Source organism: Larus michahellis, chromosome 2 (assembly GCF_964199755.1).
Source record: "Larus michahellis chromosome 2, bLarMic1.1, whole genome shotgun sequence".
NCBI lineage: Eukaryota > Metazoa > Chordata > Aves > Charadriiformes > Laridae > Larus > Larus michahellis.
This window is the reverse complement of record NC_133897.1, coordinates 122,748,251-122,769,910: the sequence shown is the minus strand read 5'-3', so window position 1 is coordinate 122,769,910 and position 21,660 is coordinate 122,748,251. Positions and strand designations below refer to the sequence as shown.

Genomic DNA, 21,660 nt, shown 5'->3' with positions numbered 1-21,660 from the left:
TAAAAGGGATTTAATCTATTAGATTCTCTAGTTTTTGAACTATAGAGATATTATGCTTATTATTACTTTATTGTTTTACTATAGTTAGTATTTCGGTTCATTTTCTGACATTCACTATGGACCTTTCTTTTTGTTTCAGGACTAGCTTTAGCTTGACAAAAACACATGCTGTGTCAAAGAACTGTTTTCTTCATAACGTGTCTTTAGGATCTTAATGCCATAGTTCACCTCTTGTATATTGTATATCATTGATCTTGAAGACCTTGAAACCCATTTGATCTTTTAACTTTTAGAACTTCTTAATACCAGTTGGTAGGTTTTTTAATATTGAATTTAAAATTACTTTGTGGGCTTGGATTGTCCAGAGATTTTTCTTGTGTTTCTTTTTCGGTTCAACCAAAGTTTTGAAGAAGTAAGTCGATTTTGCTGCAGAGAAGGGATAACTATAGCCAGAGGACAACTTTCAATAACACTTCCTCTTCATGAGCACTTCTTTCCTCGAGCAAAGGTAGTGCACAGAAAATGCCAACCTGTAGTACAAGCACGCAAGGGTGAAATCAGAAAGGCCAAGCACAAAGGACATTCAAATCAACAAAGAAGTCACTCTTGAAATACATCAGCAGTAGGAGGAACACCAAGGTAGCAGTTGGTCAGCTACTTAACGGAGAAGGAAAGGCATCCCTAAAAAGGTTGACTGTAATCAGATAATTAACATAATTGGTACCAGAGACAAAAGGGTACCATCTCAGCCTTGAATAGGTTAGAGAGCGCTTGTATGAGCTGTATGTTTTAAAATGACATGGGCATAAGGGACGTCATTGGAAGGTGTGGCTGGTTCAGTCACAGGGCTGTCAGGAGTTATCTTCCAGAACTCGTGAAAATGAGTAATGCAAGGAAGACTGGGGGAGGACAAACACAATAACCACCTAGATTTCAAGAGGAGTCAAGGGAATTGGTATCATCAGCTTCATTTCACTGTCTGGAAAAATGCTAGCACAAGCTAATGGTTTATAAGCACACGCAGAGATAAAAAATAAACCAGCTACGGTCAACGTGAATCTGTCAAGAAGAAGCTGGGTCACCCCAGTCTAACTTCCTTCCATGACAGAGTAACAGGCACCGTGGACTGAGGAGCAGTAGATGTCACATCTTGATTTCAGTAAAGCTTTTAGCACTACTTCCATGACATTTTCATAAGGAAACTGGAAAAATACGGTCTAGACCAAACTGTTACCAAGTTAGTCAAAAGTGAGTGGAAAACCATCCTCATGCAGCTGTAGTGGCAACCATAGGAGTCACTTCTGGCACGGCTCCAGTTCCTTACAGCATTTTGGTTAAAGGGATGGGTGACAGGACAGTGAGTTCGGAGCGGGAGACTGGGCTCAATGACTGACTGAGGGCCCTTCCGACGGGAATTATCCTGTGATACTGTGGTCCTGTTTCCTGAACTTGCAGATGATACCTACCTGGGAACTACTGTTAGCTCGTTGGTGGATAAGATCGGAATTTAAGATGATCTTAACAAACTCAGGTTGTGACTTAAAAGCTTAGGATAGCACTAAGCACTGATAAATAGAACGTTCTACACTTAGAAGCAATTAAGTGTTCAAACACAGGATGGGGAAGAAGCAGCTAGAAGCTTTTTTACTGGGAAAGATGCAGGGGTTACTGGGACCAGCCTGGGCATGAGTCAAACAGGCTGTGGACAAACCAAACACTGTTCTGGGACACAGGAGCATAATTTCTGCCTCTCAGGAATGCAAATCAGTCCTGCCCCTCGGCTCAGCCCCAGCCAAGATAAGATATTCACTCTCGGGAACTGAACAGCAAAAAAGAATTTGAACTAACTGGAGACAGTCCACAGAAGATCAATGAAAATGGTAAGAGGTTGGAAAACATGACCTATAAAGAAAGGCTGAATATTAGGATTGTTTAGCTTAAACAATGGAAAACCAAGAGAGACAAATTAACTGCCTAACTATCTAATAGACTGCTGGAAAGAGGAAAGGAAAAAGTTATTTTCAGTGTCTGTGAAGTGTAGATAAGACTGAATGGGCTTAAACAGCAGCAAGGAAGATTTGGGTTAAATATTTGGATAAGCTGTCAAATTGTAAGAACAGTGAAGTGCTGAACCAAACCGTGTGCGCGTCGGGAGGCCCTGCAGAGCGGCTGAGGCACAGCAGCCTCAGCAGCAGCCTGAGCTCACGGGGGGACAGCAGGGACAAGTTGGCCTTCAGATACCCGGCAATCCTATGTTTCAGATTCTATAACATATGAACAAAATCAGCCTTTTTTTTTGCAGCACCAGGAATACCCTAATATTTAATCGTGATTTAAGCGTACTTCATAGCCCACTTTCCTAATGCCTTACTCTCCTTCGCAGTCCTTAAATATAATATTTTTTTTAACCACATCGCAATCATCAGATGCCAGAGATGAACCCCTTTTGACTGACACCTCACACATACTTTTTTCTATTCCTCCAAAGCATTATTTCATTTTTTGCCTAAGTCTCTATAAATCCTTTTTTATTAAATATTCAAGTACCATTGGCACTAGCGTACATATCATTCCTCTTTACCGTCACCTACGCACTTCATAAAGATCTTGATATTATTTCTCTGAAAATTTAGAAGATGCAGAATGGAGCAGGTCAGTTCCTCAAGTCCAGTAACACTCTACGAAGTCCCTTGAATCACACAGCTGTTTTCCCTGCCTTTGCATTTGATTTTAAAGGAATCTAAAAGACACATGCACATTTTCCCCACCCAGATTAATTCTGCTCTAGGTAGCATGACTTTTACGTAACAGAAATAGGTGATACTGAACGTATTTCTAGATTACTTTTGAAACTGTCTTACACAGCGAAGAAGATAAATCAGACTTGCCCGGCAACAGAAGCAAGGAATTTTAGAACCAGGAAACTAAAGGCCCTGAAATTCTTATTATAGGAAACCAAAACAAAGACCCTGAATTTGAAAAATGCTGAGCACACAGTAACTTTTAAATTTCCTAACCAGAAATATTATAAAATACCTTCAAACAGCCATTTTTAAGAACCTAGCCATCAAGTTTTGTAATTTTATACTACCAACAAGCTGCAGATCTGTTTTTCCTTCAATATTTAAATTTCTCTCCCAATTTAGAGCCATGAAAGATGCTCTCAATATTTGCAATTCTATATAGGTACTAAAATTTTAAACCAGTTGGCAGAATCACTTGTGCTAAAAACATAACTAAACTTCTTTTTCACCAGTCTTATGCTGACTCTCTCCTTATCCATGCTTCTTTCAGTGACACACTATCTTTGCTGGCTGCATTTTCCTAAGGCTCTGAGGACATTTATTTGGAGTTGCTGAACTGTAAATGCTCACTTCTGGATGGAACCCAGGGCTACGGTCTATTCTGGCTGCTACGGGTCAGCTCCTGCTCACGCTCATGAAAAAATCGGAGGCTTGGACTTTTCCACTCAATAACCCAAAGGAAGGCAAGGAATCTATGTTAGGTTTATTGCATTTTCACAGCTAATTTTATTCTTTTCCCCAAAGGATAGATCCCATGCTGCACAGTGCATAAGTGAGTGAGCGAAGGGTGAGGCACTGCGTACAAGCGTTCCCACCATCCCCCAGATTTGCTCCTTTAAAAACCAGAAACGCACACATCGCCAGCAAAGGTTCTGCCTGATGGATGCTGGGCTGAGACTTCACAATCAGGGGGCATGAAAACATGATTTGCAGGATGGATCTGAGCAGCTGGGAAAGAATCAGGAGCAAATAAGAGCATTTATAGCAAGGCCCAATATTTTCTAAAAGAAAAAAAGTGTCTCCTTCTTTGTATGAATGTCAATAGTAATTTATTTATTCACCATAGCAAGATTTCTTATTAACAGAAGTCAATTATATCCAATATATTCAGTTGATTTTCAGATGTGCTTTTTCTATCTGGGATCTTAAACTGTTCTCTGCCCTAGTTGTATATGCATGAGGATGCTCAGGGATACTGGAAGAAAACTCTCATCTTTTTCTTAGAAAGACACGGAGATAAGGCTCTGAAGACTACGAGACCAGGACAAAGGACATAGAACAGAAGGGCTTTAGAAAGGTGACCTGTACACAGAAATTCCCTTTTATTAAGGGTGTCATCAGCTTCCCTAAAGTACATTCCAGGTATTTTTTCCCCATGGACTTGTGAAATAACTGTTGGTTTGATCACTGCTGGTGAGTCAATAGGCACAATAGGTTGAGCGCGTGAACTTTCAATACTTAAACAACTGTCATTCAAACAAGATATCACAAAGTCCTCTCATCAGTGTCTGCTATGTATTTGTAGAGTACCAGTGTCCAGGTGCCTGAATTATCTCAAAAAATGCTGCTTTATATCTATGTCTAGCTCAGTTTCCATAAAACAAAAAAAAGCTGTACTAATAACGTACTCTGTCTCCACAAGCAGGTATCAGTGCCTGTGACTCCATCTACTTTCCTTATCATGGAAAGCTGTCTCCAAGGCAGTGGTGCACAAAGGTATTGCTATTTGGTGGCCCTTCGACTACAAGCCATGTCATCCGACAAAGGCGGTAACAGCACACCCTCTGCACACCAAGCAGCGATAAAGCCTTCATTTGTGAAAAGCGCCTTGATACCAAAGGCTGTGTTGCTGTCTCTTTTCATCCACCAGTGGAAAAGGAAACAGCGAGAAAAAAAATAAATAAAAAATGCCCTGGCTCTGGCCTGAGGAAGAATTTTTTCCAGTGTATCAGTATTTCACTTCCATGGACTGCACAACTCAGACAGTGCTTTCAGATGTTGCCAAAGTTGCCAAGTGCAGGGAAGGATGATGTGAGCTTCAGGGCATCATTTCTATTGAAGGCCAAGTCCCAGGGCCGGGGGAGAAGGAGGGCTTGTTTGCACCACAACTAAAGCTCCGCACTGAAGAAAGACAAACCCAGAAACCCTGTGTTTTCGCGGTTGGTTTTCTCCGTGCCGTGTGCTTTTGCTGAGGGACAGGAAAACTGAAGAGAGCGAGACCGCAGCAGCCTGTTCTCTCCTGATGCCATCTGCTGGCTGAACTCATTCCCTAAGTCTGGGCTGACCTAAGGAGAGCACATGGACGTAAAAAAAAGGACAAGGCTTAATTTATTAATACTTATAAGGTCCTTAGCAATCCCTGCTCAAAAGTCAAATATTTATTTTTTAAGACAGAATAAAAATGTGCAGAAATATTTTACAGGTTTTAAAAAGAAAAAAGAAGGAAAAGGGCAAAAGTCAGTATTTAGGTAGTACAGATTTAACAAATTGATTTGCATTCCATTGCTTAGATGAAAGCTTGTGAAAAGGAATTAGCTTGAAAAGTTATTGCTGCCAGAAGCAGAGCTGGTCCCTGACTTTGTACAGCCCCACGCAAAGACAAATATCTAAGCAGAACTTAACAAGTTAAATAATCTGCATGACAGTACTAGCTGAGAGAGTTTGCCAGGTGCTGGATATGAAAAAAAAGGTCATTGGATTATAAAGTGCATAGGGTGGCACCATATTCTTTCTGGATTTGGACAGATTTTGGCAGAAGGGGCTGCCACTTGCTGCTAACAAGACCCTCAGATGGTTCCACAGCTGAAATAATAATAATAATGACTGGAAGATAGACAAAAGATGGTGTTTAGGAGGCGTTGTTCTGGTATTTCTGAGCAGGCCTATGAAAAAGCTATTTGTTGCCCCCCCTCTAACACTCACACCCTAACCACCAGTACTCGAACCTCTCTTTGCAGGGTAAAATGATGAAAACCCTTTTTTTTTTTTAAATTTTTAATATAATGGCTACTGAATTTCCATTTCAGGAAGGCCTTCCAGACTTCAAAAGATAACTGATTTGAAGAGTATAACTTGGACTGGTTGCCTTTTGGGTGCCATGGACATCTAATTTCTTCTGCTGTGGGAATGAGAAATAAAGGAGGTGTATGCCTGGATTGTTGTTGGTGTTAAGCACGTTCTGGACGGGGTTGCAGATGGAGGCAAAGTACTGAAATACACCCGGCATTACCTACCGAAAGCAGTATAATCACTTTCATCCACAGACTATTCTACTTACAACAACTTATTATACAACACCTAGTTTTATTCTACTAGTATAAGATGATTAGTATTTGAGTTACATCAGAAGTCATTCAGACTATGTCTTACATCGTCATTTAAAAATCTTTGTCAAAGGACCAATTTTCCTCACATTTCTATTTCACCAACCTGTACATACAAAGGATGTGCACAAGCAGGATCTCCCGCCTAAGGCACTGAACGTAAAATAAATAAACAAATGACAAGTATTATTTCATCTCTTTATTTTTTTTTTCGGAATATTTTAATATTGAAGTCCAAGTTGTTATTTTCAAGGCATAGGGAAGGGGAAAAGGAAAGGGAGAAGAGAGAAGTTATGAAGACAAATTATTTTAATTTATGGTTTTGTGAATGGTCATTTCTGTAGGCAACAAAATGTTGTTTTCTTAAAAAAAAAAACCAAACAAACAGCACCATTAAAGAAAGCATGATCCCTGAATTCTAAACAAAACACTGTCTCGAACCAAAAAAATTGCTAAAATGCTTGTTTCACCCAGTCACGTCTGGTGGGGTAACGAAGCAAAGCATAACAGCATTAAACTGTAGCAATCCCGCTGAAACCAACTACACCCCCTTCTGAAGATTCAGAGAACCACCTTCCGAGCTTGTCCTGTGGGAATAATATTTTCTTTGGTAGAGGACTGAAGGAGGGTATTTATCTACTTCACCGAATGCAGATAGAAAAAAACATCTATGCACGTTAGGGATCTCCCCAGTAAATCTGTATTTCTCATGCATGTTAGGTACGAGTGGATTTCACATCGCTGTTATACTGCAGGAGTAATACTGCCCTACAAAGGCATAGAATGGCTAATGTCGAACAGATGTAAACATTCAGAATACTGACAAGAAAAAATAATAATAATACATACACACAAAAAACCCTGTACTGAAAATGTGAATCGAGTTAAGTTTCCGTAAAGCAGAAAAAATATTTTACAGCAGTACAAGAGAATTATGGCAACAAAGTAAAGCACTTTTCTTGTAACATTCATGAACAGTACAAATACAACAAAGTTATTCTACGGACTAAATTATTCTTTAACTATCAAATATAGTACAAAGCGAAATATTATGTGCTATAAAAGAAGCAGCTCCTTAAATTAGACTAAAAAATGCTTTTTTTTTTTTTTTCTTTTTTCTTTTCGTTGGTTTTACAGTGACAAAGCATGATGACCGAAGACGACAGGATTTCATAGATTCAGAAACATTTAGCCACACGGGTCCATGATAAATCCACTGAATATTTTGCTGCTTGCCCCCCCAGTGTTCTGCAGAGCCACGAGGCACTGCGCTGCTGCCAGGAGACTGCAGAAGCCATTCAGTGCTCAGAGCAGGGCCGTTCACGCGTGTCAGCTAAAATGATCCCTTTCGGTGACGCTTCTCAGCTCATCTTGAGTTTTTATCCTGGTACTTCACCACACCTTGGAGAAACTGCTAAACCAGAGGCTACAATACCGATTCTGAAATTGTGCGTGTGTTTATAAGGGGAAGGGGGTGCAGCATAAGGTAATTTTACTTCAGAAATTGCATTATAAAGCACCATATGCACCAGCTTCAAAACTGTGCAAGGAATTGCAGGGCCCTGAAAAACCACCTGCACGTTCTGTAGCTTACCCTGACAACATGCACCACCCTCAAGAAGAAAGTATATAGTACAGAGAATACACCTTTTGCTTTATGGCTCAACCTCGATTTTTGTCTTTAAACACTATTTCACGTACTAGACCTCAGCAGATAAATAAAATGCAAACAGGGAGCATCCAGTTCACCATTTCTTAATTATTTCTTTTTAAACATTATTTCAAAGGGAATTTCTGCTTGGAAAATTAGTTCAGAACAGAAACACACAAACACACACACACTGCAAATGCCCTAACATTATCTGCATATCTCACAGGTATGCAATTAAAACAATAATGAGGGAGGAAAGAAAAAAAAGAATGTTTCTCCCTCTCACCCAAAAGTGCTGCTCCAGGGGTAGGAGTAGGGGAACAATTTTGGAGATTCAAAAGAAAAGAAAAAAAAAGGTAAATTATACATGCTGGACATTGGGACACATACGTACGCACACGCAAACACAGAGCAGTGTGTTCTTAAGCAATTCTTCCACCACTTTTCAGTGCATAAACTATTAACACCCCACGGTGCAAACTGTATGGTCATTAGAAAACACAATGACATTGGGCCTGAAACCTGGACAATGAAACAAAAAAAGAAGTCATTCAAAATTAACCTCTAAATGTGATTGTGTTCTTATTGAAGACCAAGGCTCACTCTTCCCCAAGTATTTGTGTGCTACCAGAATCCAAGTAAGGTTTTCAGTCCCACTGGGATTCAGTCAGGCTCCTATGTCACCACAGTTGCTTTTGAGTGTTTTAATACCCTAAAAAACTATCATCTGCAACAACACTTCACGACTGTTGGCTAACATATTGGTCAAGTTTATGCCTGGTGCAGCTCCAACGACTCAAGAACAGAAGGAGTGGAACTGCACTATGGAAGAGTTTGGTCAGTTTTGTAATACAACATAGCACCATCCAGTCTAACGCCATTTTAAATAACATTTTATCATGACCTCACACATGCAAGTTGCAATCCTGATACAAAAATGACAATGTGACGTGAATGAGTTACCTACCACATTAGTCACACTCTTATCCTTTGAACAAAGTAAAACTATTTTGTGGCTGGAATTTATTTCTATATTATGTCAGTCAATACAAGAAGTATTTCAAGATGCAAGTACAAACAAATATTGACTTATGTGCTGTGGACAGGAAAACCTGAGCTAGAAATAAGGATTCCCAGCAGGCTTATACAAACACAGGTTATTAGAAGTCTAAGACTGGTTGCTCTCTTTTTTTTAAATAGAAGTATCCTACCTCTACCAAGGACAAATACGATGCAATACAATTCCAATACAAAGGCTCCTCAAATATGTATTTTATATGCACGAGCTGACTCCACTCATGCTTACTCATGAGTATTTTCCAGTCACTGTTTTGCCAGCAGCGGGCATAGCACTGGATGCTAATTTTCATGTGGTTACTTTTAGATTTTTGCTTGGCTGGCTTATTTTCCTACCAGAAGACCTGAAAGTGCTGAGAAGCCATTTCTTAACTCACATGTCATATTAAGGAGCACTTTTGTATAGAAAAAATATATTATTGTATCAGCAACAAATTTGTTAGTGTAATTATAAATGGCCTTTGTACCACACAGTGTCAAAAATAATATCGATATGTTGCTAATTACAATAAAAGAGAACATCAAGGTGCACCATAGAGCTTCCTGTGACAGGAATGTACATTGTAGATATTCCAGCTCACTTTTAAGACAATAAATGGCATTTATCATGTTTGTGAAAATGGTCCCACAAGAAAATAAATGTGGTTCCTCTATTCAATAGAACCTCACTAATATGCACCCATGTCAGGGAATCCAGTTAGAGCTTATGAATAAGTATGCAAACAAACACCATATAGAAAAGGTATAGTGTAAAACGCGGTATACTTTTTATTTCCTTAATGTAGTTCTATCATTCACACTAATGTTTCAGAATGCAACAGTAAATTGCACCACGAAATCCAAGCAGTGTTACATCTCACACATTCGTACTACATTGCTCTCTGAGAACTGTGGAAGGAAAATCAGTTTTCTTCAGCAGACTGTAAGGTCTTTGGATTAGTGAGGTTCTACTGTAATGGTAAAAATAACATTTCTTTCTGATGCTGACATTTGGGCAGACCCAACCACATATTGGCAGATGGATGACTTGCACTCCACACTTTGTGTTCTTGAAGTGGGAGTAAAAAAACCCAAGGTATTTTCATCTCCCCAGCAACTGCATGTGCTTTATCCCTTTATAGTATTTTCCTTTTAGGTGAATAGGGCCCCAAAAGTATCATTTTTCTTCTCTGCTGTTACGGTGGCTAGCGCATTTGGAATGCGGCTATAGTCCTAAATGTAAATACAGTACTGGATAAATACTGAAGATTACTTTAAAGATGCAGTATCCCTTGCAAAAATTTCTAAAAGGTAGAGTAAGGGGTCTGGATTCCTTTGAGAAAAAAAGTCAGTGTTGTAAATAAGTCTAAGAATTACTTTAAGTGGCAAAACTCTGAGATGTTGTTTAAAATAGAGTAACTCACATAAGAGGAAAAACAACTGATAACCTAATATTCAACCAATACACAATTAGAATCTTTCCTTATTCATTCACCATACGAATGCATGATTTTTAGGCCACGGAAAGGCTAAAACATCCAGAACCTATTACATAAGGCTGACCTTATATATATATTTGGGACTGACAAAACGAGTGGAAAGATTAGAGAAAAATACAAATAAAGAATATGTGAGTGGGAAACAAGAAGAGAAAACAGGTTTCTAATTCCCAGTACAGAAGTCACTTTCTCCAGACTCTACTGAAGCCAATGTGATTCCAGTGTTGGTCCCACTAACCCATCGCATATACGAATCTTTCTCGAGGAATCAACAAGAAGATATGAGGAGCAAGATTTGAATTCCATGGTCCCTGGCGGGCATGTAAGGAAACTCCTCTAACAATCTAAATCCCTCCCTTATTTTTTGCTAGGTGAAGTGACTGTATTTTAGCCCTCGACAGTGAAAGTCAACTGAAGAAGACAATCCTGTCAGCAGAAAAACTGCAAACTTAGAAGCTAGGATGGCCAATACCCCGCACCTTGCCACTACCCCACTCAAAACAGTCACTATTCTGCATAGTTACTCCACTTCTTGCAGAGCTATTCTTCCACTCATCTTCAACCTGCAGCTTGTATCGGTTATCAAAAAGTGGAGAAAAAATGTGCTGCACTTTGTGCAAATAAATAGAAGCTACGAATGACATGCATTAATGCCTTTTTTTTTAGCACAGCAAGACAGATCATAGAAGCTGCAGTAACAAGGCTATTTTGTTTTTAAACTACTTCTACCGGTTTCCTCAAAAAAAAAATAAACAAAATAAATCAACTAATTGCAAACCATTAGTGGCCTAAACTGTTCCAATTTCTCCGTTCCTTTGTCCTGCTCTCCCACGCTGATAAGGGATACTGCATCTTTGATTCATTTCCTACCGTACAACCAGACAAGCTACACACAGTTTGGAAGGCCCTATGCAGTCGTCGTGACAGAAGGCTCCGCAGCCCTTGCACACGATCATGGCTTTCAGCCTGCAAGAGCATTTCAGTTCCAGTTCATCGGCATTGCTACTGTCAGCAAATTTCTGAAGCGGGATCTGCGCGTTCTGGTTAGACAGGCCCGTGGCAGTGTTCGAGCCACTTCCTAAAATCCCAATCGACTTCTCAATCGCAGATGCTGCCCTTTTGAAGCTTGTGCTACCAAAGTGTATCGTTGGGTAATTTCCACAGAGCTGCTGCTGTGGCTGCTGCGGCTGCTGCGGTGGGTGCTGCGTCTGTATTTTCTGAGCAGCAAGTTGGGTAAAAGGCTTTTGTGGCTCAGAAAGTAAATAGGAAGAGAAATCTGCATTTTTTAATGCAAACGCTTTTAACTGTTCTTTCACTTCGTTCTGATCATAGGAAGCTTGTTTCATGCCCAGTTCGCAGCTGCTGCTTAAACCTTCCTCAAAAGAAATAGGTTCAGATTTTATATTGCTACAGATGCTTGCTGGCTGAGGCCAACTAAGTCTTTTAGTGGTTTCCATAGTGACTGTCGGTTGTTTTTGATCAGAGGGGACTTCTGCATTTGGGTGAGGGGGGGGAGGAGGCGGCAGGGGAGGAGGGGGAGGAGGGGGATGCACTAATGTTTTACTCTGCAGAGTCTGAGAGGCACTGGCAATGTCATCACCTTCCTTAATTTGAATATTAGGGGAAAACACACTTCCTAGCCTCAGCTGGTGAGCTGCTGTAGAAATATTCACATCTCCCAAGCCCTTCTGTTCCAGGTGTCTGCTAAAAGCAAATGCGTTGCAGCCAGGTGGGCCTTTTGAAGTAGTTTGCAACAAAGCTGCCGTAGGAATGGGGCCTCTCGCAGCCATGGACATTTGGTAAAAATGCTGTCTATGTGAGGTACTAGCTTCTGCGTGAAAGCTGCCATTTTTATCAATGTGAAATAAGCTCTGCTGGAAACTGCATGAAGGCAAAGGCCTCTTCTGCTGCTTGATCTCTGGGCTGTGAGCGATTCGGCTCTGAATGGCGTGTTTGTTCAGCCACTCCTGCTTAAATGACTGACCATGCCCTAGCTGATTCATGCTGGAACTAATTACACAAGGAGCCACTTTAACATCTGTGTCCATTGACACCTTCCCAGGCTCACATTTAATTTGAGCGTGTTCCCCTACAGTCCTGGCCATCCTCTTTTTCGGATGGTTTTCACGCTTTCTGATTTGGAGTGGGGCTATGCTGCCTGCGGTAAATCCTTTACCATCTGGATTAGGAGAGTTGGAAGGATGTTCAACAATATTTCTCTCGGACACTGCTGTTTTACATACTGAGGTAGTTTGCAAAGGCAAGGGAAGCCTGTTAATTTCTAGTTTGGCTCCTGATCTGGGCTGCGGCAGCACTTTCTCTAAAGGCAGATTCCCTTGCAGTAACTGTGTCACTAAAGGATTGTTGGCCTCCACTGACGACAAGCGACAGCTAGAGCCCCCGGCACTGGTAACTCTCTTTAGGGTTTCTGTCGTCAGGGACAGGGAGTCTTCCATGGAGTCCGCGATGGATGTCTTGGAGGCCTGCGGCGGCTGCGCACTCGTGGCTATTTCCCCGGTCTGGGCAGGCATTTCAGGTCCTGTAAAATCTTCGGTGTCCATCCTGAAGCACTTGTCAGACTCATTAGTTTCTGATTTAACAGGAACAGCAATGCTCGTCAAAAGACTCCTGGATTGCAGTTCTGACATTTGTGTGTAACTGGAAGGTTCGGTTTTGACATTTTTTAAGCAGTTTTGCTCTGTGTATTCCTTATGCTTACCGGAGTTAAGATGGCTGACCACTGGCTGGTCTGTACTCATTGCCTCTTCATCATGCCAACAAATTCTATTGTTAGTGTTATACTGATTGGCACAGGCAGCATCTGCTTCATTTTTAAATGCTGAAGGACCTCTTAATTGCTCAGCAAAACCTTGGCTGGGAGTAACCACCTCAATTAACTTATCTTGAGGAGCAAGAGGCACTTCTCGAAGACTTGAACAACCTGCCTGCAAGTTCTTGCTGTCTTGCTTTGCTGTAATGGTGATAAAGCTGGAATTGTGCTCAAGGCTTTCATTAGAGACCACTTCAGGCCTGCTTATGACAGACACCTGGGGACAGGCTATACTTTGTAAGGCAGCTTCTGTCCTTACAGGTCTGCTCTGCAGGTCAATGCTGTTCTCCGCGTTTTCAATAGAAGATGAAAGTGACAGACTGGAATTCAGATTTGTAGTGTGGTCAACAATGACTTTGCAAGGTATAGACCTGTTCATGACAGTTTGTGTAAAGCTCACCGGCTGAGATTTACCAGAGAGATCCATTCGGTTTCGTGCTCCAGAGCTTTTTTCTAAGAGATCAGCATTTAATTTAGTAGTGTTATCATAAGAGCTTATTGTCACCATGTTACTAGTAAACATTGAAATGGGCGGCCTTGCAACAGAATCTGCTACTGCAAGGGCCTCACTGCAACTTAAAGCTGACCTAGCGGTAGTGTGAATGGAGACAGGGCTTTGCTCGTTACACCCAGTTATGGCTATCTTATCAGAAGAAAATCTGTTGGTAGTCCCCACTGGGGGAATCAGTACAGAACTACCAGAGAGATGATTTGGCAAATTATTTGCAATAGATGAAGCTGGCACAGTGGCATAATGACTGGAGACTGTGTTATTCGCATTGCTACTTGGTATCGGCAACCTTTTGTCATCGATGGCATTTGATAAGACCGTATTGTCTATGGAGACTGGTACATTACTGTTATCAATACATTTTGGTCCAACGGTTATGCATGGAGTATCAGCCCCTTGGATGGTTTTCAGCATATTTATATTACAAGCTGAAACTGCTGTGTTTGCACTGTCAACAGACATTAAAACAGAGGATTTATCAACAGAACTTGCAAAAGAAAGTTCTTTAATTGCTCCAGACATAGCAGTGCTGCAAACAGACACAGAGACTGAACTTTTATTATAAAGCACTGGCACACTGTTACTTTCAGTAGAGGTAGATGAAATAATTTTCTCACACAATTGTGGCACAGGTACATTTTCATCAGAACTGTGCACAGGTATCTCAGTAGCAGTTTCTGGTAACGTAGCTGTGTTCAGTGATGGCTGCAATAAAGTGGTAGTCTCACGGTGATGAGCAGACTTGTTGCTAGGGGACCTGCAGTTAGGATTAACTATAATGACACCAGTAGAACCTTCAATCTTTGCGTCAGTAGAAGTCGGTATCTCCAGAGATGAGGTACTTTCCTTTGAGCTGAACTGCGACTTTGACTCTTTATTAGTCTGGAGTAAATGAGCTCTGGCTTGATGCTTTGCAAATAGCTTGGCCTTTGTTTGCTCCTTGATGTGTGCCAGTGTTCTTGTCTTCCCACCTTCGCATGGGGTCCCCATTGCTCCAGAGACTATGCTCGCAGCCGCTGCCACGGCTGCTGCAGCTGCAGCTTCTCTTTGGGCTCTTGCTTGCTGAGCTCTTGCTTTGATATCTGCAAGAGTTCTAGCCCCAGTGTTTCTCCCACTGCTGACTGATGTACTTGGGGAAACTCGAGGTTCTGGTTTAGAAACAGGTTGGCTCTTGATGATGAAAGGTGGTCCAATTTTTGAAAGCTGAATCTAAAGGAAGAAAAAAACCAATAATTTTATTGAGATCATCGACTCACTAAAATCACCAGCAGTCTCTTAAAGGGGTCAGAGAAAGGTAATGAAGGGAATTTCTGTTCAGTGCAGCTATACAGAAAAATGCTATAAATTAAGGATACTTACACTGCAGTATTTTATCATTCTCCAGCATGAATAACTGACACCTGTATTAGCCTACTCACATTGATCCTTCTGACAAGAAGAAAGATTGATCTGGATGACAACATGATGCTTATCTGATACAATTTGTCAGACCTGTTTTATCTGCAGTGTATTTAACTGAGAAGGTCAACAAGCCTAGTGCAATGATACTGGAAAAGAGCCTACAACTAAGCACTTGCTGGAAATGTGTGAAAAAATAACGATCATGTAGTGCTTTTGCTCCTTGTTCTCCAATGACTAAGACATTAGGAACAGCCTGTCTTTCCCTTATATACCAGACAACCAATCTTGCCTTTAGATAGGATGTAGCAGTTGTCTCCACTGAGCGTGTTTTTCATGTTATAGCATAGAGCACTTTAGAGTAGTGGTGTAAAAGAAGTGAATCATCAAAGGATACGCCTTTCCCTTCCTCGCTTGCAATTTTAAAAGACCTGCTTTAGTACATCCCTGGGATACCTCCTACACTACTGCACTTCAAAAACTAAATCCTCAAACCTACAGATATTAAAAATGCAAATATTAAAGTTTTAAATACCTAAAACTTTAAGCAAAATAATAACCTGTAAAATCACTGGAATTATGAGTATGTATCCACTTAGGCACATCTGTTTTTAGGATTAGAGATTAAGAGTCCTGGGACCACTTTCATAACTCATACACTCTCAGAATACCCAAAGGTTGGCAAAAAACCATTTCCATTTCTTAAAAGGGACACATGTCTACCGGCTGTCCACAGTAATAGGACTTAGTGGCTAATGCTGTGAACTCTACCTTGAAAGGAGCCAAGAAGAAAACTAGATAATATTTGAAGAAAAAGTGAGAGCCATACAGCAGAATGATTTAGGATAACTGGGGTTCTTTTTCCTCTTTTAATAACAAAGGATAGGAGTTTGTTGGTCAGAAGACCCAAGAGCCAAATACTTGTCACACAAAAAACAAACTAGAATTGATTGTCCAAAATTATTTTTTGAAATGCTTGCCAACTTTTCAGTATTTTCATTCACTGGCTGGAGGCTTCGGGGAGATTCAACAGATAAGACTGTGCAAAACTGACAGCATCTGATTTTCCATAAGACATCAGTGGAAATCAATAGTAAGATGGTAATGTAATATATAACCATTTATGTAACCATACAACTCCATGCTGGTCTGCAGGGCTGGAATACCTCACTTTTCCTAGCTGTTAAATTTTTGGCTTATAAATAAACGCACATGCGTAATATTGTGAGGGTTTAACATTTACATGAATATATTTTAAAGACTATCACAAACTCACAATTACTTCAAAACACTTTGTTTTTTGTTTCAGTAGCAACTTTTTTCAGTTTCCACTTTGCATCACCAGAACTGCTAAAGCTCTAAGTGCTTCATTATTTTTTTCAGTATTGCAGTCATGACCTGTTTTTATTCCTTAGCGATCCATTTTCCTTTGTGCTTAGAGAATTATTAGAATGTACTAGGCTAGATAGAGACCTTCCAAATATGAAAGAATATCACTAAACTCAGAATGGGCTAACTTCCAGTTGCATCACTGATCATAAAAATAAATTAGTTGAAATACGCTGCTGCATTAGTGATAAAAACAGTTAGCCTATTTGCCCTCCTGGCCATATTAACAATGTTCAGTGATTGCAGCAGTTAAAAATAAATGCAGAAAAGGGCATTTCTGAATAATCAGGAACTAGTATTGCGAAGTCAATGGCTTAAGTTCAGCAAATTGGATCTAAAACTTGGCTGATGTCATCATGTACAAAATCAAAAGGGTAAAAATGCTGAGCCTATATATAACTAAATCTATAGAACCCTCTGTTAGGAAAAAACCCCACCTTTCACCCGGAATTTACCTTCTTGCATAGCAGAATGATACACATAAAAGTGTTTGCTTAGCTGTTGTATCTATTCTACTTTTTACTTTGCCATTAACAAAGCTATTTATACATATATCAATTAGACACTTCCCCCTGATAGCCAGGTCTCTGTTTTCAATTAATTCTACTTCAGCCTACCCCAAGCCCTGGGCTTGCAAAGGGATCTCCAATTATTCAGACTCTAGGTTCTCTTGCTGGATTAAGGCACCGGTTGTTTTTCTTAGTATTGGTTACGGTAACATTTACTATTTGTGCTTGCTGGAGAAGTCACCCACAGGAGAACAAGTGGATAATGCAGTTGGGCAATTAGAAAAACAAGTAGGACTATTTAAATAATGGGGAAGCTCTTGAATCAGATTAAGCCATAGATCCTGGAAAACTTTCCCTCACACAAAGCCAATTTTGTAGCAAAGACCCTGACTGCAGAACTACAGGTATATTTATATCAGAAGTAATTTGGCATGGTAGGAACGTAATAGTAAAGTGAAACCATCAGTACTAACACCCCTCACACTTTCACGAAAAATACACCATGCGCTGTGTCTGCATGCAGTCAGTAGGAGGGAGATAATAAACCTTTCATTTCCAATTCAGCCTGTTGATTCATTACTTTACCTTAAGGGGTGGAACTCGGGGTTCTTCTCTGGGTGGCTGATCTTTATCAGATGGACTCGTTGATGAAGCACTACGGTTAGGCTGATCATCATCTATTCTAGCTCTCTTCTCTTTGCAGATTCCAAAACTGTGCTGTTCTGCTGTTTTCCTCTTTGGGATCTCTGGGTCTCTACTTTCATTCCTCACTTCAGGTGATTTTGTGGGTTCTAATGACTTGGAAGAATGTGAACTCTCTAGGCGGCTTTGGGTGCTGCCTGTTAGCTTGTGAGATTTACTTCTGCACACTTCAGAGAACGTAGCTTTCTCTAAAGATGAGGTATATAGTTTGTCATGTGGCTTTGATGGAAGCAATTCGATATTTTTGCCAACTGATCCTTCTGATAAGACAGCTACCTCTGATGGCAAGAGTGTACCTTTCTTGTCACCTCTTTGCTGAACACTTTGATTTTTAATTTTGATCACCTCTGGAGGAGAGTGTTCTGGAATGGATGCAATGTAGGATTTCTCAGTTTCAGAATGTGACTTACACGGCTGATGACTGAGGTTTTTGCTTTGGGGCTCTTCCAATACTGAAGTATCAGGCATAATTGTTAGTGGACCAACTTTCATATTTTCAGGGGCACTCTGAAGTTGCTTTGGCTGAACAACAAGATTCTCTTCTTGAACCACCTTAGGAATGGCAGGGCTTTCTTCTTTCAAAGTGGGAAGGGAGTCTTCCAACAAACATGGTGATTTCCTTTGTTGCAGAATAAGTCTTTCATTGCTTGGGGAATTAGAAACTGGAGATGTCTCTGATGGAAGAGGCAAACTATTTGCTACGGATGTTTCAGAAGTTAGAAGAACAGAAGATATTGAAGATGTTTCTGATGTTAAAGGCAAATCAGACATTGGAGATGTTTCTGATGTTAAAGGTAAATTAGAAGCTGGTGATGCCTCTGATGTTAAAGGTAAATTTGACATCAGAGATGCTTCCGAAGTTACAGGTGAGGTGGACATTGGAGAGATTTCTGACATTAAAGGTGTGTGCAAATTTTCATCACTGGCCTTTTGCTGAATATCACCTTCAACGTTTTCAGTGCTGGACACTTCAGACGAGCAAGCTGTTTCAAGAGACGCTGGAGTACAGGGTTCCTCTGAAGTTGACTGAGTGTCTCCTCCAGGGGAAGCAATGCAAACACATGGTCCCTCTGGACTTCCAGAGGAAAAGGAAGTTTCAGAAATACAGGCATTCTCAGACAACTGTTCCTCAGGGTCACTTTGAAGCTCCATATCCACTGCAATGCCTCCACCAGTGAACAAGGAGCCTTCCAGAGCAGCGTTTTGCATTTCTGGTGCAATTATCTCTTTTGCAGACTCAGAATCTTTCTCTGCTGTATCACTGACAGAGTTTGAGGATGAAGCTGATCGTGCTGGTGATATGCAATCCTCCAGCTGATCTATCACAACTGACATCTCCTCCTGAGGGCATTCAGACTTCAACTCCACTTTAATTTCAATGTGGGATACAGTATCAGTTACATCATTCATCATGACACAGGACTCGGTGCTGTCTGCAAGCTGTACTGCCTCTGTTTCTTCATTTGTGCCAGCTGGACTGACTGACTCCTCAGAAAACTCATGTTCTGGTTTATGGTTTTCCTCTTGGCATTCACAAATACTTGTCTCAACCTCTTCAGCAATCTCCTCCTGAATGATTGATTCTTCAGGTACCAGTATATCCTCTGATTCTGTGGTTAGATCCTTGACAGGAACCTGTTCCATACTACAAAGAGGTGGACAATAATCTCTCTCTGGCAAAGGTGGAATTTTAGCGCCTTTCTCTTCTTGGTCCTCAAAAGTTGCTTGCTTAGAAGGACCAGGTGTGCCAGAAGATCCACACAAAGAACTGCTTTCATCTTCATCATTGTTCTGCACTGCAGTGAGTTTCATTGATTCTCCTCTTGACATTCCCAACCTAAATAAAAACACACAAATTAAAAAGGTCTTTTCATCACAGACGTGATAAAGGAACAGGATTGCCGTTGTCACCCACATCTTTTATTTACAAAGAGGACATATTTTCCATTTAAAAATAGTGGTTTGGTTAAGTGGTGGCTGACTAATTTATGTATGGTTTTATATATTTTGGAAACCTAACTACCCAGATTTTCTTACAGTGTTAAAAAACCTAAATATTTTTTAAAGTAAGTAATCTATCATTCATTATTTAACTATTTGGCACTTCAATGAAACAAAAAAGCAAGCTACACAGATTCACCATTACTCATAATCTGTTTAAATGTGTGTTTTGTTTTGCTTTTAAATACCACCACAATACTGCGATACTAATACAGCACGCATTGCAGAGAAAATACACAACTATATCTTCTTCCATCGGTAACACTTCTGAAGCAAATCCCTTTTTTCCTCATACAACTACATTTAGGGTGAACACAGCCAGCAATATGGCTTAAATGCTGCACTTAAAAAGCTGCACCTAAAACTAATAAGGCAAAGCATGTATTTCAGTTTTGTAATTTGATAGTCATTTCAAATTTATTATGAAAATCAAAGTAACTCAACTTCAGCCTCAGAGTCAATTCTAAGGATCTCAGCTGACAGCTTGTGTGGTTTTGCTCCATTTTTTCAGCAAACTAAATGCTTCATTTAAGATGAAAACTATTTCTAAATAAACAGATCTACGTATATGCTATTCATTCAATACCACTATAATTAAAAAGAAGTTTAACATTCTTAAGAAGCTAAAAAGACACATATTTAGAAACTATGCATTCATTCTCAGGGATGGAATGCAAAGGAACTATTCCTACGCATAGGTCTCTTCTGAAAATTTTCTTACCTGTGGTCCTGAAAATATTAGCTTAAAAAAGTTTTATTACTTCAACAGAATTAAAAAACCCACAACAAACCAAAAGAAAAGCTGAAGGCTGAAAATGTGGTTATTTTAAAAAATGTATGCACTCTGACATCCTAATTTCCTTCTAAAGACAGTGGGAGTACAGGTGTTCAGCATCTTTAGTAAGATTTTTCAAGCAGACTTTGGACCTCGGCAATTCCATAATAGTAGAAAATACACAAAAGCTTGATTGGAAGCCTTAAAAGAAATTTCATGGTCTTAAGGATCTTGTAATCTAATTAACAGAAGTTTGATCTCTGTTCTCATTTTAATCAGAAAACAAAGAATAATATGTAAATCAGTGAGCATAAAAGATATTCAGAAATTATGGAAGCAAGAAACTTGTCAATGTGCAGCCAGAGGATACAGAGATCACGAAGGCCCATGTACATGGAAGTACAGAATAAACATGTAAAACACCAAAATCTGTGGCTGCAGATTTTAAAAATACTGAGTAGATGCATTACAGTGACAGCTGTAAGCCCAAAAAAAAAAACCACCCAGAAAACCCAAAAACCTGCAAAACCCAGCCTGGAATTAGTACCTCAAAAAGCACTCTCAGAGTAATTATTAACATTGCCTACTACTAGTCACTTAATATGCACAAAGTCTCCCTGTGCCATCAATATGCTGAGGAAGGATTCTCTAGAGAGCAATTCAGAACACCAAATTTACATCTCCCACATTGAATGCATTTCTGAAGATGTATCTTTCTTCTATATAGACTATATATACCCTATACTGTCTAAGTTTAGGTGAGTAAAGTTTATTTTACCTAGGTTTAGGTGAGTAACTTCCTCTAAAATTCCTTGTGTAAATGAGGAAAAGTTATCTCAGGAAAATGAGGAGGGGAAAGAAATCCACTGCATTACTGAAAACTGAATCAGCGGTCTATTTCCTCTAGCTGGCTTACATCACGAATAGATATTGCTTGATCTTTATGGAATGAAAACCAGCAAAGGAACGAAGGACAGGATAAAGGTGAATGCAACTGTCACACGGACACTACACAAATACACCCATTCTAGTAACATATTGAAGAGGAAGAAGTGTAAGAAAAATAAGATAATGCAGGATTAAGGCCAGCAGAACACGTACTGAATTTTAATCCATCTTTTGCAGTATTGGAAATACTACTATCTTGAAGAAGATACTGCAGTGAAGAAAAAGGCTTTCAAAAAGAGAAGGCTCAAGATCAGCATGTTTAAG

The 21,660-nt window shown here is 40.0% G+C and overlaps 1 protein-coding gene across 5 annotated transcripts in view; it reads right to left on the bottom strand.

Annotated features, from left to right (window-relative positions):
- Nucleotides 1-6,323: 6,323 nt before the first annotated feature.
- ASXL3 (ASXL transcriptional regulator 3) overlaps nucleotides 6,324-21,660 on the bottom strand; it is a 136,903-nt gene continuing 121,566 nt past the window's right edge. For all 5 annotated transcript variants that reach the window (XM_074576924.1, XM_074576920.1, XM_074576922.1 and 2 more), the window contains 2 exons: nucleotides 17,556-19,509; nucleotides 6,324-14,883 (listed from right to left, as the gene is read on the bottom strand). In XM_074576924.1, coding sequence (XP_074433025.1) covers nucleotides 11,200-14,883; nucleotides 17,556-19,509 — 5,638 coding nt within the window. In that variant the 3' untranslated portion in view covers nucleotides 6,324-11,199. The remainder of the gene's footprint in view (nucleotides 14,884-17,555; nucleotides 19,510-21,660) is intronic.